This window comes from Nannospalax galili, unplaced genomic scaffold (genome assembly GCF_000622305.1).
Source record: "Nannospalax galili isolate Female #2095 unplaced genomic scaffold, S.galili_v1.0 scaffold207, whole genome shotgun sequence".
NCBI classification, from domain to species: domain Eukaryota; kingdom Metazoa; phylum Chordata; class Mammalia; order Rodentia; family Spalacidae; genus Nannospalax; species Nannospalax galili.
Genome location: NW_008358517.1, coordinates 4,418,469 through 4,439,463, shown reverse-complemented (window position 1 = coordinate 4,439,463; position 20,995 = coordinate 4,418,469). Strand labels below are relative to the sequence as shown.

Sequence of the window (20,995 nt, the reverse complement as noted above, 5' to 3'; positions counted from 1 at the left end):
ATGTTGCTTTAAGACCTGTGTTTTAACAGCAGCTACAAGACAGACTCCACAGGCCCCAGTCTTTGTGGGCCTACCTCGAAGTTTTCAAATCCGAAGATGTCAAGGATGCCGATAGACTTGAAGTCATCTTTGCCCTTGATCCTGCTGTTGATCTTCTTGATCACCCACTCGAAGCAGCGTGCATAAAGTGCCATGGCCAAGGAGTCTCTGCTGTCAACCGCCTGGAGGGGAGACCACAGGAGCCAGTGTGAGCCCCCCACCCCGCCCACAGGGAGACACTGCTGTGGGGCAGGACCCTGCAGCTAAGAGAACCAGTATGATCCAGAAAAACAGAAAACTAAAGGATAGACTCACTGACTCCACAGAACCAGTCACTAAGAACTCCTATAAGCACCCACTTCCCAAAGTCAACTTTATACATCCAGCTACACAACGGGATCCAAATGTATGTACACAGGGATTAATACTAATTTTATCAGGTTTAAAACATTAAGACCTAGTTTTCCTCTTTTTGTTCTTATTTTATTGTTATTATTTTTTAAATATTTTATTATTTTTATTTTATGTGAATGAGTGTATTGCCTGCATGTATGTGAGTGCACCCATGTTGTGCAATGCCACGGAGGTCAGAAGAGGGCATCGGATTCCACTGGAACTGAAGTTAAGGACGATTCTTAGTCACCATGTGGGTACTGGGAATCGAATCTGGGTCCTCTGCAAGAGTAGTCAGTGCTCTTAACCGCTGAGCCACCTCTCCAGCCCCAAGACCTAGTTTTCAAACTATCTTCTTTTCATTTTCTACTCTGTACCCATACAGGCTTTCTTCATGATAGGTAAATATTTTTATTTATTCAATTAAGAAAGATGAGAAGGGGCTGACCAGATGACTTGGTGGGTGTTTGCCCCCAAGCCTGGTGGCCTGAGTTCAATCCTTGGGACACACACGTGGGGAGGAGAGAACTGACTTTCACAGTTGTCTTCTGATTTCCACACACTCATAATAAATCAACGTCTAAAAATTTTTAATATTTTTATTTGATGTGTATGAGTCTATTGCCTGCATGTATGTATGTGCACCTTTATCATGCAATGCCCACAGAGGTCAGAAGAGGGTGTTGGATTCTTCTGGAACTGGAGTTATGCATGGTTATTAGCCACCAGGTGGGCACTGGGAACTGAACCCATGTTCTCTGTAAGAGCAGCGAGTGCTCTTAACCACTGAGCCATCTCTCTAAACCCAATATATATAAAAAAAAAAAAATAAGAAGATTAAAAGGGCTAGCATATGCAAATAGGTTCAAGGCAGTAGCAGAGGGAAAAATGAATAACAGTGCTACAATGTTAATGTTTAATAATGATAATGACATTATTATCTCTTGTTTATTGAGTGCTTGCTTACTCTGTAGCAGATATTAAATACTTAGGTTATCTGTGATTTTTTTTCTTCATAAGAGTCCTACGAATTAGGTATAACTATCCTTGATTTACAGAAGAGGGAACTAAGGCACAGTGAGTGAATTTCCAGAGGACAAGCAGTGTTAAGTGGAAGGGTCAAAACTCAGCCTCAAATGAGCTGCATTACACTGACCTCATAAAAACTAGACTATACTGTTGCTTACAAAATAATTCAACACCTCTGTCTATTCTCTTCTAGACTTTTGCCCATGAGCCTACATCATTGAAACCCTTCACTGTAGTCATGTCTGCAAATCAAAGATGTGGATCAGAAACCCCAGGGGCGTCTTTTAAGACAATTAATGGCACTGAAGGCATACCTGCTGAACACTGAGAGGCGTGAGGATCTCTTCTCCCCTGAGGAACATTGATCTCTGGGTCAGAGCATCTGTGAGCTGTGTTGGGTCCAGCCCAAGTAACTCCGCAGACCTGCCCAAAGCTGAAAGTGAAGAGCAGGACACAGGTGAAGCCACAGTCCCCTAGACACACCAGCTGCTGGGTTCAAACTCAGCAACACACAGCAACTCCAGAAAGCAGAGAACATTCCCCGACTCTTCAGGCAGAAATGAAAGAATGCATTTTATTTCTAAATCAATTACTCCCTTAGTGACTCTAGGTTAGGAGTGTAGAAGAACTCAGTGCTGGGCAAAGTGACCACTGGCAACCCTGAGACAATGAGGAGGCCTGTGACTGCTTTCCCAGGGGCACGTGGGTGCCCCTGGCTTTGCTGCTCTTAGTCTCTTACCAGTACCAAGAAGTTTTGAAGAGGCAAGAGGACACGGAGCATCCCAGCAAACAATGTCAAAGTAGTTATGAGAATCTGGCTATTGGGCTGGAGAGGACTCAGTGGTTAAGAACACTTGTTGCACTTGCAGAGGACCTGGATTTGGTTTCCAGCACCCACATCTGGTGGCTTATAACCCCCTGTAACTCCAGGTCCAGGAGATCCACAATTCTCTTCTGACTTCCATGGGTACCTGCGCTTAGGTGGTAGACATACAGACAAGCAGGCAAAACATACACACAAATACAAATAAAAAACCTAGCTAGCTGTCCTTCACAATGTCAGACATTAAAGAAAGTTGTCAAAAGGTAAGATAATGAACGATACTCACTGACTCTGGTTTGGGAAAAAAATTAATACTGTGCTGGATAGCTTTAGTTGCCAACTAAAAACATCTTGGGGGGGGCTCAATTGGGGAATTGCCTCCATTGGACTGGCCTGTGGTCATATCTGTGGAACACTTTCTTCATTGTTTAATGATGTGGGAGGGCCCAGCCTACTGTGGGCCATGCCACTCCCGGGTGGTCCTATGTTGTATAAGAAAGAAGATTAAGCACAGGGCTGGGGAACAAGCCAGTAAGCAGTGTTCCTCCATGGTCTGTGCTCCAGGTTCCTGCCCTAAGCCCTACCTTGGCTCCCTCAGTGATGAAATCACAGTAATTGAAGGCAAACTAAGACAAATATGCTATATGTAATATTACTAAGTGAATTAATGTGTGTTGTGTGTAAGTGTTCAGGTGGGTATGTACATGTGAGTACATGTGTCCACATATATATATACACATGTAACTGTGTGCATTTGTGCATGTATGTGGAGGTCAGAGCTCAACACTGTCTTTCTCAATTGCTCTCCACTTTACTTTTTTGAGACAAGAAAAGAGACAAGGTTTCTCACAAAAGCTGGAGTTCACTGAATTGGCTAGGCTGCCTGGTCAAGGAGCTCCAGGATCCACATAGCTGGAACTCCCCATGCTGAGGTCACGGAAACACACCACTGAACCCAGCTTTTACATGGGTGCTGGGGATCTGAAGTCAGGTTCTTATGCCTGTATACCAAGTACTTTATCATAGCCTCAGCTCAATGTTTTAAGTTTCTCAGGGTTTCTTGCTGTTGTGTTATTAGGTAGCCCAGGTTAGCAATGAACTTTCTATGTAGCCTAGGCTGACCTTCAACTCACCATCCTCCTGCCTCAGCCTCCTGTGTGCTGGGATTAGAGGCCTGTACCACCATATCCAACCCCTCATCTTACAGTGAATATAAACAAATACAGATATTACCCACATAAACAAAAGCTCTAGGGTCCTATGATAGTGAGAGGAACTGGTAGAGCCAAACACCTGATAAGCATTGGCAACAGAAGGGGCTTCTGGAGAGCTGTTCTGATCCCAGGCACATCCGATTCATAGCTTCCATTTACTGCTTCCATCAGAAAACTTCTCAAAACGTTTATATTTTAAAAGGCTTTGGGGATGGAGAGATAGCTTGGTGGTTATAAATGCTGGCTGCTCTTACAGAAACCTAGGTTCAGTTCCCAGAACCCACATAGTTAACAACCATCTATAACTCCAGTTCCAGGGGATCTGACACCCTCTTCTGGCCTCTGCACAAGCACTGCATGGCATGGGTACATTTACATACATGTGGGCAAAACACTCATACACATAAAATAAAAATGATAAATAAAATAAAAATTTAAAAAAGACCTCAACTGACATAGCGATGAGTATATTAAGTCATTTTACCTTGACACAAGCCTCTAAGGCACTCTACTGAGAGGAAGTCATGGGTGCTGAGCAGATAACAATAAACAGCACGTGGCTGTGAATCCAGTATTCTACTTGGAAAACTAACAGTCTGAATGTCACTGCACCCTACTTCAATGACTCTAATCAATGTAGGACACCATCTGACTCAATATCTTTTCCTATATCAAGCCCTTATTACTCACATTTCTACCTATTTGGCCCATTTTCCTTCTAGTAAGAGAAACTTAAACACTTTCCTGATTCAGTGATAACTTTTCATAGGCTTTGACCCTTTGCTAACCGACCTTCACATCAGATTCAGGTGAAATTGCCCAGCTCTTGATTAAGTAGCTCAGTGGTCGACATGCACTTGGTGCTCCAGACCCTCGGTTCAAGCCCTAGCACCCAAGTGGGTATGTCTGTAACTCCAGTTGAGGTGTCAGAAGACTTTCTATAAAAGACCAGTCAATTTTCTGAGTTTCCTATGATGAAAATAGCGGGTGGTATGGGGCGCAGCATCACCTTACCTGTTTTATTTTTATTTTTTAAATTTTTTTAAGTCTTTTTGAGACAGGGTCTCCCTGTAGCCCCAGCTGGCCTGCACTCACTATGTAGACCAGTTTGGCCTTGAACTCAAGAGATCCACCTGCCTCTGCCTCCTGAGTGCTGGGACTAACGGGGTACGCCACCACGCCCAGCTATCTTACCTGTTTTGAAGGAAACCTGTGCCCCTCCAGCAGTGATGAACTCTATGTTGCCCAGATGTAGTATACCAGCAAGCAACCTCAAAACTTCCCGAACTTCCTCCTTGCTGAACTGCATTACCTCCATTGCGATCTAGAAGAAAACACATGGGTTCAATTCTATGTTGCTCTTTAACACTAAAGAAGATGACAAAAATGCTCATGACTAAAATTAAACTGTTGTTCTAGAGGCAAGAAAACAGGTATCAGATGATCACCACTTACTGTAACAGTGTTACACAGGAAAAAAACAAAACAAAACAAAAAAACCCAATAGCTCAGGAATGAAGAACTGTAGGATGTGGAGATAATCCAACTAATAAATGGAACACAGTCCCTATGCTTCAGACAGTCTCCTGCTTACCCCACTGAACAATCAACAGGCCAGGGAGCCACTGTAATGACACTGGTAACAAAATGCTTTGCTCCACCAATATTAAAACACAATGAACATTATTTTCCTTACATAAAAAAAAATGGGGGAGAGGGAGGGACAATGCCTCATTGGTCTTCACCCATGTAAATTCTGTGGCCTTGTCCTGATGGTTAAATGTAACAGGAGCCAAGTACATGAGATAAAGTTTGTATCAGAAAGTCAATAGATAGGAGAGATTTTTCTTCCTGTTATAACAGACATGTGCAGGAAATCTGAATTCACTGGGGTCTCTCTCCCTAGACAATCATCAAGTCTCTATTTTTTAAGATTATGCTTTGGGGGTCTGGAGAGATGGCTCAGTGGTTAAAACACTTGTCACACAAGCATAAGGACTGGAATTCAGATCCCCAGAACACACTGAAATATCTGGTGGGTATAATTCCAGCTCCAGAAGGCAGAGACAAGGAATCCCAGAGCAAGCTGCCTAGCCAGACTAGCCACATCAGTGAGCTCGGGGTTTGATTGAGAGACCCTGCCTCAATGAATAAGATATGGAACCACTGAGAATGAGTCCTGATAACAATCTGGGACCTCCATATACACACATGCACACATGTGCTCACTCACCCCTCACGTGTATTCACACACACGCAAACATGCATACACACATATGCACACCATGTACAGACACATGAAAATGGAAAGAGGGGAAAAAAGGCTTGCACCTTGGTCTCAGGAGATTAAGTGAAGTTAACATAATGTGTTGTGCTACCCACAAGTATGTAAAGAACAGGTGCCGGGTGCTTTGGGAATCACCTCAGGCTCACTCATTTTCTTTTGTGATTTAGAAGATTTTCTTGCGACGCTAGACAGAGCAAGACCTCCCTCCCCTACACACAAAATCAAGTGCAGGGCTGTTGTGACACTGAAGAGAATGTACCACAAAGAGAACTAGCGCACATACAATGTACACAGGAAGCGGAAAGACAGAAATTGTGTGCCCCCCATGAAACAATAGACACTGCTAAAGGAAAAGGGCTGATTTCTTTACAGGAAAACAGCAGTAAAGCCAGAAAGAGGGCTGACAATGCAGAGGGAGACGGGACAGCTCTCCTGAAAGATTCTTGAACAGCAAAAGTAAACCAGGCACTTCTTTTTTTAAATTTTTATTTATTATTTTTACTTTATGTGTGTGATTGTATTGCTTGCATGTATGTAAGTGCACCCATGTCATGCAATGCCCATAAAGGTCAGAAGAGGGCGTTGGATCCCCTAGACCTGGAGTTATGGATGGTTGTTAGCCGACATGTGGGTTCTGGGGACCGAACTGCAGTCCTCTGCAAGAGAAGTCAGTGCTTTTAACCACTGAGCCAACTCTCTAGCACTGAAGCAGGCATTCCTTAACAGAAGGAAGCACACAAACAAGCAAGTGATGCTTCAAAGGCAAACTTAAAGGCTGGCAGCACTGGGGACATTTTTATACTAGCTGCTGGTCCTATGAATGAGGAGAATCTTTTTGAAGACAGCATGGTTATGTGGTAGTATTATATACTAGGTCACATTTGTATATAATCATATAATTTTAATATCTAGAGAAAAGACAACAACAAAGTTTCAGAGAGATAAAGCAGCTTCCTCTGGGTTGCAGAGCCAAGATTCAGGTTTGGCTGAAATTGGCTAGGAACTCTTATAGTATAACTTTTGGGACAGAATATTAATTATGAGAAATTAATGGGCCATGATGACTTAATCTAAAGTAAGGATGCAAATAGAAATGGGTACAAAAAATAAGAACTATTTGTCAACTGCTTATTAATTTACAAAAATCCACAGGAAAAGAATTAGTTAAATTTAGAGATATTTATCAGTAAACCCTCAAAAATCAAAGGGGAAATTTTTTTTTCTAAGAAAATCTTACATAGACCATAGAAATAAACATCTTCACTAAGACACCTGCCTGGGCTCTATAATACTAAAAGTAAACAAGATTGAAAAATTAAAAATCTAAGTGTACAGGAGCATAATATTCTTATCAAGTGAAAACAATATCAACACACACCTCATTAAAAAAAAAAAAAAATTCTCTCTGGGCATGGTGGCTCATACCTTTAATCCCAGGCAGAGGCAGGTGGATCTCTGTGAAATCGAGACCAGCCTGGTCTACAGAGTGAGAGGGCTACAGGGAGATCCTGTCTAAAAAAAAAAAAAAAAAAAAAAAAAAAAAAGCCAAAAGAACAAAACTTCTCATGACTGGGGAGATGACTCAGGAGGGTCAGCTAGCTTGACACATACAGCTCTGAACAGAAGACTGTCTCAAATAAGGCAGAAGGCAAAGATTGACCTCCTCCTCTGACCTCCACATTTGCACTGTGGCAGGTGTGCACCCACTCTCACGTGCAAACACTCTCTCTCTCTCACACACACATGTGCACACACACCACACCTTCTCCAAAGAAATCTTGGTTAAGTTCTTAAAAAGAACAAAGGCTGCACATGAAAATATGAAATGGGACACGGGACAAAGTTGATGTGTTTACCACATTAATGAATTTTTTACTTCTTTCCTTTCAAGTCTAAATGTTAGTAAATTAGAGCATAGTGATAAGTGGTAATGGCATTAATCACAAGGAAATTTAATAGCTGTAACCAGTTATCACTGGCGTGGGCATGTGCATTAAAACTGCTAGCACAAACCTCTATTTACTGTCTATTATTGTCCTTTTTATAATTGTTTTGCTAAGAAATCTCCCATCCCCTTTGGCAAGAGTAACCACTTTAAGTCTTATTATAATTATTTTATTATCTCAATAATGTGGCTCAAGACTGAAAAAAAAAAAAGCCTGGGAAATTCTTAGTATGGTTTGGAATTGCTAAACACCAACTTAGTTATAAAACTGGTACAGAGTTACACAGAGAATTTTTCAATAAAAGTTTTTATTAAGTACATAAAAAACAGATGCCTGTGAATATGTGTGTTGGGACCACGTATGTGACAAGTATTTGGTACAGTCTCAATTCCAGAAACCCTTTCAGAAAGCACAGGGCCCTTGGCTAAACTCTGAGCCCTGGTATCCCCAAAATGGAAAAGGAGGCTGTCTGAAGTTTAGTAAGTAAGGTATACATATGTAATTTGATAATGCTGCATTATGCAAAGCTATGTTATGATCTACGTTCTTGGAAGTATTTTATGTGTGATATTTGCTTATGCTGTCTGAAGGCTGTTGGAATCAAAGTGGAGTCATGTGTGTCAAACTGAAAATGGCTAAACAAAGTGGAACAGGAGGAAGGGGGGAGAATTTTCAGAAAGGATTGCCAGGACCACCGTCTCCCTACAGAAAATACTAGGAGGAGCTCAGTCTGGCACCTAATGGCTGCCTCTTTGTGGTCACCTGTGCTACGGATCGGCAGCACCAAGCATTATTTCGAAAATACCTCTGTAAGCCTCCTCATTTTACCTTTGCAAATGTTCCCCTGCTTCATCCTCCTTAAACATGCAGTTTGCATATTCCCATCGCAGTGCACTGTCATTCCACAATCAACTTGTTACCTTTGGAGATTTATTTTATTTTTGAGACAGGGTCTCATGTATCCCAGGCTGGCCTGGAACTATGTAGCCAAGGATGACCTTGAACGTCTGATTCTCCTGCTTCTACCTCTTGAGTGTGGAGGATTATAGACTTGTTCCACCACACCTGGTTTATGCAGTGCTGGGGAATCGAGCCCAGGGTTTTGTGCATGCTACGCAAACCATTTACCAACTAAACTACATTCCTAGCCTTTCTCTCGTTCTATAGGGGGACAACTCCCAAGACAACACCAAGGTAAGTTTTCCAAGTCTGATGTTCCTACATTTGGCAAAGCTGAAGTACAAAATCAATTATTTAAATCATAAAATATGATTCAGGTAGAATAAATTTCCATGCACATATCACAGCCACATACTAGTTAAAACCCCTGGGTATATGCAGTAAGGTCTATGCAGTCAGGAAATCTTGGCTGTGGTCCACAACCAAAGACGCAGTAAATATTCAATATTTGTAAAGTAAGACAAAGAAGAGAACATCACTCATCAAAGTCTCTTGCTACTTCACACACATTTCATCAGCCACCAACCGGATAAGCCAAATGTAGGCAGTAAAATAAATTAGTTGTTACTCCTGACTTGAAATAGCTTTTTATTTTGACTGAAAAATTGATGGTGCAATTTAGAAAGCTGTAAATTTATGGTTATGAAAGTGGGCATACTTATATTCATTGCCTCTGCTCCAGGGAAAAGTAAGTCTCCCCCAAATAATTATCATTAAAAAGTTAACAAGGAACCAGTGAGATGGCCCAGCGGATGAAGACACTTGATTGATGATTCATCTCTGGAACCCAAGTGAAAGTGGAAGGAGGGGACTGACTACAAAAAACCTGCCCGCCACATATATGCCATGACATGATCCCACTCCCACAATAATAATCAAGCTTTTTTTAAAGTTAACATGCTCATTATGAAAATATAACACTTAGAGAATAGTATAGAATGAAATAAACTAGTAGAATTCTACCATATAAAATAGCATCTTTGGTATTTATTTTTGTATCTACCTTTTTCTGCACATATAACTGTCATAAAATATATAATTATTTTTTAAATAAAGGGATTATATATATGTAACTCACACATATAAACTGCTGCTTCCTGCCTCTTCATTTCTTATATAAAACAAACTTTTCAATATTACTAAATGCTGTACCGTATTTCACTTTTCACTTGCTACAAAGGATCTCATCCTATGCACATAAAAACTTATGTAAACTAGTTCCCAATTCTCAATTCTCCTAGCTTTTAGAGAACAAACTTTTCAATATTACTAAATGCTGTACCTGAACATGTATTTCACTTGCTACAAAGGATCTCATCCTATGCACATAAAAACTTATGTAAACTAGTTCCCAATTCTCAATTCTCCTAGCTTTTAGAGGAGAAAATCTTGCTGTTCCCAGAAAGGAATATTTCCTTCCCTTTTCCTTCAAAGTTGCACATTTGTTTTTGTTTCTTTTGTTTTGTTTTTGAGACAGGGTTTCACAATGTAGCCCCAGCTGGCCTGGAACTCACTATGTAGACCAGGTTGTTCTCAAACTCATAAAGATTCATCTGCCTCTGCCTCCCAAGTGCTGGGATTTTAAGCGTACCCATTGGGCTTTGTTTCTTTTTTTGAAGCATTACTTAGAATAAGGTTAAATGGTTAAATAGTAGTAAGAAAATGTCACATTTGTGATCTTAGTAAACATCTGCTAAGTTTTCACTGACGCTTCTGGCAGGCCAACACTGATAAGGAACTGTGAGTTAAACACCTAAGGACCCAGAAGTATACACATGAAGAGAATATGTAACTAGAACACATTAGAATGCAATATCAATTTCATACTGAAATTTCCCTGCCTTTCTAGATGATGTATCATTTTGTCAGAAGATCAAATTTCAAATGCCAAAACCTGTCATCTCGATATATACAGCTAGCAACCACAGGGACTAAGATCAGCTCCCAGAGCCAACTGTGAGAGAACAGAAAAGGGGAGCAGTTTTATGTGGGGAAATGATGCCTCAAGAGGAAGAAAGAGGAACAGCATCTAAGGGCCTCGGAGCAAGGACAGCTTCACAAGAGTACCCTGGTGCCTCAGCTCAATAGGTGTGGGGCATGCAGCAAGAGTAGTCTCAGATAATTGCCTGTTCTGCTTGTCTCTGTGAACAACGTCTTTTTATCACAAATTATTCTTCTTTGGCTTTAAGAAAGGAGCAAAAACAGAAAAAGAAATTTCTAAGGCAAGCCCTTCCCCCTATTCATTGAAAATAAGAGCGAGTATTTATTTATTCTAACACATGCACTGGGGACAAATAGCAATGGTGGCAGAGGTAGAGACAGAGATAGACACACAAAGAGACAAAGACAGGACATTACACTGCATTATACTAGAAGATTCTGTGACTTTAACAGAAAGGTAAAGAGGAATATGACCACATTATTGCCTAGTCTGTTTAGAATCTCATTTTCTTTTGATTTTTCCCCCTTTTGCTCTGCTTTGTTTTCTTTTGAGATAGTGTCTTCCTCTGTAGCTCAGGCTGGCCTGGAACTCGTGGCAATCCTCCTGCCTCAGCCTCCCAAGTACAGGATTACAGACATGAACCACCATGCCTGAATTGAATTCATTTTCAACTTAGATCCAGATTATATAATGAGATTTGGGGAAATTATGCATTATTTGTACTCACTGTAAAATTATTTTGACTTAATTGTAAATGGCATTCTCCTCTATGAGTTAACTGTTAACCAGGAGACCTTAGAGGCTCCCAAAACAATTCAGGATATTGCCGTTGCTCTTGGTTGCACACCAGAACTAGATGGTAAATAAGATCCTATTGCTGAAGGCACCATACACAGAATGATCAGGGAATTTTTGACCTCCTAAGTTATTAGACAAGTCAGAGGTGTGTTGAACACATGAGGGTGACCTGCCTAGCAACGTAGTCTAGGATTTGTGTGATTACACCAGTTCTATAAGGTATGGGAAGGGTGGGCTATTCGCCAGCCTCTAAATAAGAGGCACCATACTAATGATCTGACACAGTCATTAAGAGAGTAACTAAGTTCAAATAAAGTTCTTAAGGGTAAGTATAGGCATCCCTGGTATCCACAGGGGACTGGTTCCAGGCCCCCTGCAGTCACTGAGATCTCAGCTTGTGCAGGTCTCTTATATAAATGTGAATATAGGGGTTGGAGAGATGGCTCAGCAATTAAGAGCACTGGCTGTTCTTGCAAAGGACCCAGATTCAGGTCCTGGCACCCACATGGCAGCTAACAACCGTCCAGAATTCCAGTTCCAGGGGATCTGACACCCTTTTCTGTACTCCATGGGCACTGTAGGACATGGGTGCACTTATACACATGCAAGCAATACACTCATATACATAAAATAAAAAAATAAAATATTAAAAAAACAAAAGTGCATATAGCTTATGCATATCTTGCATATACTTCTAGTTATCTCAGATTATTTTTAATACCTAATACAGTATATATACATAATTGTTATGCTGTAGTGTTTAGGGAATGACGGTAAGAAAAAAAGTCTTAAGTGTTTAGTACACACATACATATACTAAATATGCTTAGTATCAATATATGCTGATATGGTTTTTAAATATATGCATATATGCTCTGCTGACAGTTAAATTTGAGAATCTGAGCAACGGACACAGATGGCTGCCTGTATTTGTGTCAATTTCATTGATAATTAGTATGATTAAGGATAAGTCAACCCTAGACATACTGTATCCTACTGTTGTACTGAGGGCTCTGGCAAAGAAACTGAGTCTGCCATCCTGTGATCTCCAGCCACTTGGTCGGGTGGGCTGTTAACAGCGCATGGTGACCACTTATTCAATGTAGTCATGTTGTCCAGAGCCTGTGTGAAAACTGAGACCAGCCAGTGACTGTGCACAACCCAAAGTTGAGAGCACCACTGTCCAGGAACCATAACTCATTCCAATAGTCAGTCTGCAGGAACTGATTGGCACCCCAGTTGTCACCTGGTCCCATGACTGATGGGACTTGCTTTTAGCTGAGGAACCTGTTTTCTAGTAGAAACCTTACCTGCAAGCTCAAAACTGGAGGAATCGTTGGACAGATGCAAAGCCCAAAGTTTTTCTGTTTCTGAGTTTTGGGGTAGAGGGCACAGGCTCAGAACATGCTGTTTCAAGTAAGCCTTACATCTATCCTGAGGGACATAGATACCCACATTCTAAAAAAGGACTTCCTTCCAGCTTGGAAAGCATACTTCACTGACTCATAGTGAGAAGGAAATAGCTATTCTCACACGTTTTCCCAAGTGTTATCATTTCTGTTTTTTGTTGCTGCTGTTGTTTAGAAATTTTTAAATATTTTATTTATTATTTTTATGTATATGAGTGCTATGCCTGCATGTATGTAAGTGCATCTGTGTCATATCATGCCTGCAGAGGTCAGAAGAGGGCATCAGATTCCCTGGAACTGGAGTTAAGAATGGTTGTTAGCCACCATGTAGGTGCTGGGAACTAAACCCAGGGCCTCTGCAAGAGCAGCCAGTGCTCATAACTGCTGAGTCATCTCTCCAGCCCGTTTCTGTTTATATTGTTAAAATTCTTTTGAAACAGAAAATGGAATCTGTATCTTATAAGGAGAAAACTAAAAAGTAACTTACAATAACTTCTCTAAAGGATTCCCGGTCACTAGTTGTCTTGTCTTCTGCACATCCAGATTGATTCAAGTAATGGTAATTTTCTGGCACAGATAAATAAAATTCTTCTACAGAAAGACAAAGAAGAATGTAATATCAATAGTCAGCTGACTGTGACAGACAAAATTTTAAGAGTCCACTCTGTAATTTTATCTATTTATATACTTATTTAACTTATGCTAGGGACAACATTCTGGCTTTAATAACTGAAGCATACACATAATTCTATACCCCAAATAGCCACATATTAAGACACTGATAAAGTTCTCCTGTAGTCGTCTAGGGAAAATAAAAATAATTTAATTAAACTAAATGGGAATTTAGAAAAACAAATTAATGAGGATATTGTTCTATTTTTTTCTTTTAAAAGCTAAACATTTGGGGTTAGAGGGTTAGAAATAGTTAAGTATCTGCTTAAAGGACATAAATACAATTTCTCTTTTTTTGCTGCAATATACATTTTTATTGAATTTTTGTACATTTCATACAATACATTTTAATCATAGTAAGATGCCTCCCCTAGCTGCTCCTGCCCCATAGCCTCCCCACACTGGATTTCATGCATCCTGTCATATACCACTACAATAAAAATGTAATCAAACATTTATAAATTAGTTTTATTTAGGTGTGGATTAAAAGTAAAACCATGGGCTAGGAGATGGCTCAGTCAATAAAGTGGTTGTTGAACAAGCAGCCTGAGTTCAGCCCCAAAATTCACATAAAAAGCTTGTTGGCTGGCCAGTCAACATTGACTCAACAGGATGCTCCAGGTTCAATGAGCAACCAACCCTGCCTCAAAAAATGAGATGGGGACAAATGAAACCTGACATCAACCTCTGGCCTCTGTGCCAAACATGCACACTCACCTGTATACACACACATACATGGTCATACACATACACAAACACACATATACATGCACACAGAGTAAAATAAACTACAAAACATTTTTCACAAATATCCATTAAATTAAAAATGTACTAAGATTGCAAACAATTCAAGATTTCTCTGCTGGTAATTTTCTCTTTGCATAAGTTTGACCCTAAGATAAGCCTGGCACCCTCAGTATTCTTATAGTATACATTCCACTACCATACACGTATACACTCCACTACGATACACGTATGCATTCCACTATGATACACAGAAATCAAGCCCCCCCACACCCAGGACACCCTGCTATTCCTGAGACGTACAAATGGACAAGCTGCCAGCCCCATCTGCCGCCGGTCACTCACCTCTCTCTCCCTGTTCCAGCCCTGCCAGCAGCGCATAGAATATGTGATAATTCCTCTCCCCAGGATTTTGCCTTACTACTCGGTTCTGTGGAGAGAAACCAAATTTATATTAAAAAGTGTTCCCATTGCTTAATTCATGTAAAGTAACAAATTCCTGAAAAATGTCATTGTAGGAAAAATGTGTATTAAATCATGGTTACTTACTTTTTCTAATAAATCTTCATGTGAAAAGCAATGGCCAGTCAAGGAACAGAACAGACATGGTAAGTAGATTAGTCTAAATTTTGCTGTTGTTTATTCCAAGATTATGGCTTGCTGTTCTGACATTAGTACTCCAGTGCCAAAAGACATCAAACAAAGCAAAGCCCACTTCACCTAAATCCAATTCCAATGACACATGGTGCCCTAGCAGGGGACGGGACTTTTCAAGCAGACAGATGCTTGATGGCTGATACAATGTGGACATGGTTTGAGTGTATCCCCAAAGACCATGGGCAGCCCTTGGTCTCTGGCATAGGGGTGTTGAGGGGTGGCAGAACCCTTATATAACATAAGACCCAATGGGAAGAGTCACAGTCATAGGCTTATCAGTTGTCTTGAGACTGTGCTGTTAGGAATTGAGGTCAGTCATCCTGGCTCTCTTTCTCTCTTACTTCATGTTATACCATGTGACCTCTCACAGATGCTCCCTCCATAACACCACTCACCATGCTAGGATGGAACCAGAAAGCCCACACTAGAGTCTGTACAAAGGCCGACCTTCAATTTTCAGCCTCCAAAACTGTGGGCTACAACAAATCTATTTATTTATTTATAAGAAATTATTTTTAAAAATATTTTATTTATTATTTTTATTTTATGTGTATGAGTGTTATGCCTGCATGTAGGTGAGTGCACCCATGTCATGCAATGCCCATGGAGGACAAAAGAGGCTGTCTGATACCCTGGAACTGGAGTTACAGACAGCTGTTAGCTGCCATGTGGGTGCTAGGATTCGAACCTGGGTCTTCCACAAGAACACTGAGTGTTTTTAACCGCTGAGCCATCTCTCCAGCCCCCAAGAAATCTATTTCAAAAACAAAAATTAAAAAAAACCTCTTTTCTCTCTATCAAGTCAAAGGACCCAGGTGAGTATTCTGTTACATCAACAGAAAACACAAATAAAATGGTGACTCCAGATTACAGATATAATATCAGATATTTAAAAAGGAAAAATGCTTATTTATCGTAAGAATAATTAACAAGTAAAATAATATTAAAACAAAAATGAGCTTGAAGCAGAATAAGAAAAATTTCGTGTTCTTATGGGGTCCACAGACAGAGGCAAATGCTATAGACAAAGTGAAATGAAACAGGATACAATCTACAATTCTTCCGCCCTGAATATTCCCCTTCTGACAGATGCTCAGCTGCACAAACTTCCCGAAACGACTGGAGTTGTTGTTGTACACTGTCTTGGCATTGCCAAATGCTTCCATGATGGGGCTGTGAACAGAATGGGGACAGCAGAGTATTAGTCAGGGCAGGGTTAAGAAAGCTTGTATACTTCTCACAAACGCTAAAACACACAAACACAAGGAAAGCGTGTGACCAAAGGGCCCAGGGTGGCTCTGTTTATTTAAGAAGAGCTGCTGTTCTAAGGCTAGCTGTAACCATTTATCCTGCACATCCGCTTACTGAGTCGGGAAGATACAGCTAGTTGGGCTAGTAAAGGGCGCTGCACTGCTAAGGGAGCCCATGGCTTAGGCCTACACAGATGAGCTTGGCTGACACTCACAGCCCAGGAGTTGTACAGAAAAGCCCGTGTGCACATAGAGGTGCTAACAATCCCCTGTCCTGGAAATTCCATGCATTTGCTGTGCAGCCTGGAGGCATTTTGTTTAACATCTCTGGATCATTTACAAGTGCTAAATGAAGTCAGATTAGACCACGAGTTGGCAAACATTTTAATGAAGGACCAGACAGTGAGTGTTCTAGGCTTTGCAGAGCACGTGGTTCCTGAGACTCAGTGCTGCCACTGTAGCTTAAAAACAGCCAGAAACAACACAAACGAGCATGGCAGGGTCCCAACGGAACTGTTTACAAAGAAGGCCTGAAGATGGATGGGAAAGACAGACCCGCCGCACACTAAGGAGCTTAATGCTACTGAGCTGCATGCTGACAACTGGCTGAAATCTAGAGACATAAATATTTAACTACAGTTTTAAAAACTAAGTATTTAATGTGCATGCTAAGCTTCCACATGCTAAGCAAACATTCTGTTACTGAGTCACATCTAGTCTAGTCAAAAAACGAACAGGGCTGGGGAGATGGTCCAGTGGTTACAAGCACTGGCTGCTCTTACAGAGGACCTGGGTTCAGTTCCCAACACCCACATGGTGGCTAACAACCATCCCTAACTCCAATTCCAGTGGATCCAGCTCCCTCTTTTGGCTTCTACAGGCATTTCACACGTGTGGTACATTTACTTACATGCAGGTAAAACTAACACACAAAATAAAAATAAAACAGACAAAACAAGTCACAAGATATGGCATCAAGCTACAGTCTGCTGACACTTGGACAGCTGTCTGAATCCAGTGTCTGTAATGTCTCCATAATGGTTCTATAACCTTAACAGGCACAATCAGATATCAAGCTATTTTACAGATGGTACCCAGCCACATTAGCCTCTTTCAAAGTGCCAAGGCTCTTTGCCACATGCTGTTCTGTCCCTGATGAGGCTGTGGAATGTATGCTGCTCATACTGAGCCAGTCCATGGCTGGCTGCTTGAGAGAGCCTTCCTCTCTCTGAATACTAAGCCCTCTGTCCCAGGGCAGCTAAGATGAAGTTTGTTTGGGTCATTCACAATTGGGCAGCTGGAGTCAAGGTCTGAAGTGGGAGGAGCCTAAGGCTGCTTGCTCCTCAGAACCTCTTATCAATTGGAAACAAGAAAACCAATGAGATACCTGCTTTCAAGAATAGCTTGCTCAACACAGGATGTCTTCTCTTTTAAAGACAAGTCCAAAGACTGTTGGCTGATGACCGAGAGAAACTTGAGGATCAGTTTAGTGCTTTCAGTTTTCCCAGCCCCGCTTTCACCGCTGAAAGACAAAACACACAAGTGCTGTTTTACAAATACACATATTCCTGAAACAATCGGTTTGGTCAGAAGAAGTATACTCCTCAACAGAATCATCATCGACAAGTGAGAACAAGGAGATCAAAATGCCTGCTACAGGGCCAACGAGATGGCTCAGGGCTTAAGGGTGCTTGCCACCAAGCCTGATGACCTGAGTTCAATCCTTGGAAACCCACATGATGGAAAGAAAAAGCTGACTCCCCCAGAAAATAAGTAAATAAATAAGTGTAATTTACAAATATTTTATTTATTATTTTTATTTTTTCTTGTGTATGAGTGTTAAGCCTACGTGGATGCAAGTGTACCCGTGTTGTGCAATGCCCTCAGAGGTCAGAAGAGGGCATCAGATCCTCTGGAACTGGAGCTACAGAGAGTTGTTAGCCGCCACTTGGGTCCTGGAAATTGAACCCGAGTCCTCTGAAAGAGCAGCCAGTGCTCTTAACCACTGAGCCATCTCTCCAGCCCTGATGGTGTAATTTTTAAAAATGACTGTTGCAAAAGAACTCGAGTTAAAAGGAAGCAGTTCTTTCTACTGCAGACATCCCCATTTTGGGTGCTGCTTCTTATTACGTTGAGCTTGAGAGATAGATGATGTCTTTTAGGGACGGCAGCTCTGCACGAGTTGGGATCTTTCTTTCGTGTTATTCCCAAATGCATCCCCAATATTCCATCTGCACCCGGCCTAGGTGGCCTCTGACTCACCTGGTGAGTTTTTGTGAAATGAACAGTATTTTCATGAGAAGTAATGCAGGTAAATGCAGGCACACAACCCACACTAAGTGACTGTTCTCCCAGTTATCCCAGGAGGGAAGGAGTCAGTGGCTGAATGCCTAGGCAGAGTTCTAACTCCAGCTGTGTGGAAGTCAAGCATTTAGCAACAGTAAGGAAAGGTGAACCAAGCTTTCATACAGATGGTGCCAATGAGAGAAGCAAAGGGTCTCTCAGTCATGACTCTGGAGTCTGGCAAACATTAGACAGGCAGAGGAAAAAAGAGCATTCTGGGTACTATGATAAAGGAGCAGAAGCACAGCATGGAGGCCAAGAAGGTGGCACTGGGTCTGCTGGATCCATTAAAGTTACCTTAAAGAGAGGAGAGAACATTCCAGAAGAACTGAAAGTTCCCTTCAAGAAGATCAGCTATAGCTATCTCCCTCAGTCATACCTAGTACCTAGCCCGTGGTGCTCAGCTCTTACACACACTTAATGCAACTGAAGGTAAAGAGGAAAAAAGCATGGCAATGAGAGACATGTCAAGGGAGGAGCCCAGGCAATTTTGTGTAATACACCTACTTGGCAGACACCCTGGGAAGGACTGAGGAAACCAAGGACAAAACTCACAAGTAAAACAAGCCAGAAGGGTAACAGTTCAGGCAAATAAAGGCCACTAGAGAGACAGCAGGTTGGTCACAGCTTGGTAATAGACCTCTAGAAGAGCTCCTCTGAGCTCTCCAAGTTCCATGGAGCCCCAGGATCTAGGGCTCTATCAGGAGAGGGGAACAGTGCTGAAACCATGGTGAATGATTAAGAATGTGCAGGAAAAGGGGGGAATGACTCAGGTGACAGACACCCCTGAGGTCAGGCTGGGTATTATCTGGGATGCTCAGAGAACTTTTGCTGGTCCTGCCCCACTTCAGGCATCTCATCCCATTTCTGAGGATCAGGCTCAGGCACTGGAAGTGTCATGATTCCAGCCAAAGAAAGGGCATGGCAAGGGTGCTGAGGGCTCCTGGCAAGGTCTCCACATGCACGAGAGATGGGCAGAGGCAAATTCACACCTACAGTGAGGTCATAAAGCAAGACCTAAGAAAACCAGAGACAAGGCCCATGGGAGCGGTTGGATCCACAACCTAGAAACTGTTTTGCTTTGTGTTAAGAAAATAAAAGGTGTGTGAGTCAGGCCAGTTTTGACTGGGTTTTCTTTTATCAGCAACAGGAATCTTCCTACTTCTGGGCTTGGCAATCCTCGTTACATACCTGGCTTGGGCCTAACCCAGTGCTTAGCACAGGGCAGGCACTGGATGGACAGTCAAGCAAAACTGAGTAAACACAAGTCAGGAGACAAAGCTCCAAGGAAACAGCTTCATGTCTCAGAAGATATGTATTTACCTAGCAGGCTCTGCAGACTGAAATCTTAAACAAACAGGGGGCTGGGGGTAGAGCTCGGTTGGTAGCACACTTGCCTAGCATGCACAAGCCTTGATTTCTAGCACCATATAAACCAGGTTTGGTTGTGTGTGCCCATAATCCTAGCAATCAGGAGGTGGAGACAGGAGGGTCAGAAGTTCAAGGTCATCCTTGGCTATATAACAAAACTGAGGCCACCCTGAGCTACATATGAGACCTGTGTCAAAAAACAAAAAGACAAAGAATCAAAAACCAAGGGAAACTAAAGGGCCAAGTTCTCTGATGAAAACAGGTCAGGCAGGCACAGTGCAGTATATTCCCTAAGTACATCTTTTTCTCCTCTGGCACATCCAGGGTAGTTCAGTCAGCAGCAAGGGACTGAATGTGGCCACAGGAAGAGGCGAGCAATCAACAAATGATCAACAGAGATGGATGCCACTTCCACATGGTGGCTACACACCCCCTTGTGGCTTTCTGTTGTCTACTGCCACCTGGATGCCCTCAGGGCTGACCCATCTCTACGTGGTCCTGTGTTCTGTCTGCCACTGAGATTGGAGAGTGGTTTGTTTCACATATCCCTTGGCCTGGAATAGCACAACAAGACAAAGCAGCATGCTGGTGCATTCAAAACCTACAGCAAAGCCTTAGTCATGGGAAAGAAAACCCAAAACTATCATTGCGTTCAGCTTCGGGGTGGGGGTGGGGGGAGGATGGACTTGAGGAACACATGACACAGGACAAGTGGCTGGAGACAGATGGTCACAGACACCAACCCTGCCAACCTCCAGCCTTGCTTTTTCTCATAATCTCTTCAAGCATCTCCTTTAATCACATCTCTTTTGAAACAGCAATAAAATGTTAGATTAGTACAGAGCTCTGCAACAGTGGTTCACAAACCTGACTGCGCGTTAGTACCACCAAAATACCTCTCATCCAAATCTGTGGAGCAGGCTCTTTCCTGTCTCTTTTGCTCTCTATCCATCCATCAGGTAAATGGCTTGGCTTAAACATGATTCTCACCTTAAAGTGCTAACTCACCACAGGTTCAAAGCAACAGAACAACCAATCATGGACTGGAACCTCCAAAACTGGGAGACAAATAAATCTTTTCCCTTTATAAGTTATCTCGAGTACTTTGTTATAGTAAT

General features: G+C 41.9%; 1 protein-coding gene across 1 annotated transcript in view; it reads right to left on the bottom strand.

The window, feature by feature from the left end:
- Myo10 (myosin X) overlaps positions 1-20,995 on the bottom strand; it is a 237,900-nt gene that overhangs the window by 90,098 nt on the left and 126,807 nt on the right. Inside the window, exons 5-12 of the mRNA XM_008821765.3 lie at positions 17,551-17,685; positions 15,962-16,086; positions 14,806-14,819; positions 14,602-14,686; positions 13,328-13,431; positions 4,693-4,822; positions 1,776-1,894; positions 75-221 (exon numbers count right to left, since the gene is read on the bottom strand). Of these exons, the coding sequence (XP_008819987.1) occupies positions 75-221; positions 1,776-1,894; positions 4,693-4,822; positions 13,328-13,431; positions 14,602-14,686; positions 14,806-14,819; positions 15,962-16,086; positions 17,551-17,685 (859 nt within the window). The remainder of the gene's footprint in view (positions 1-74; positions 222-1,775; positions 1,895-4,692; positions 4,823-13,327; positions 13,432-14,601; positions 14,687-14,805; positions 14,820-15,961; positions 16,087-17,550; positions 17,686-20,995) is intronic.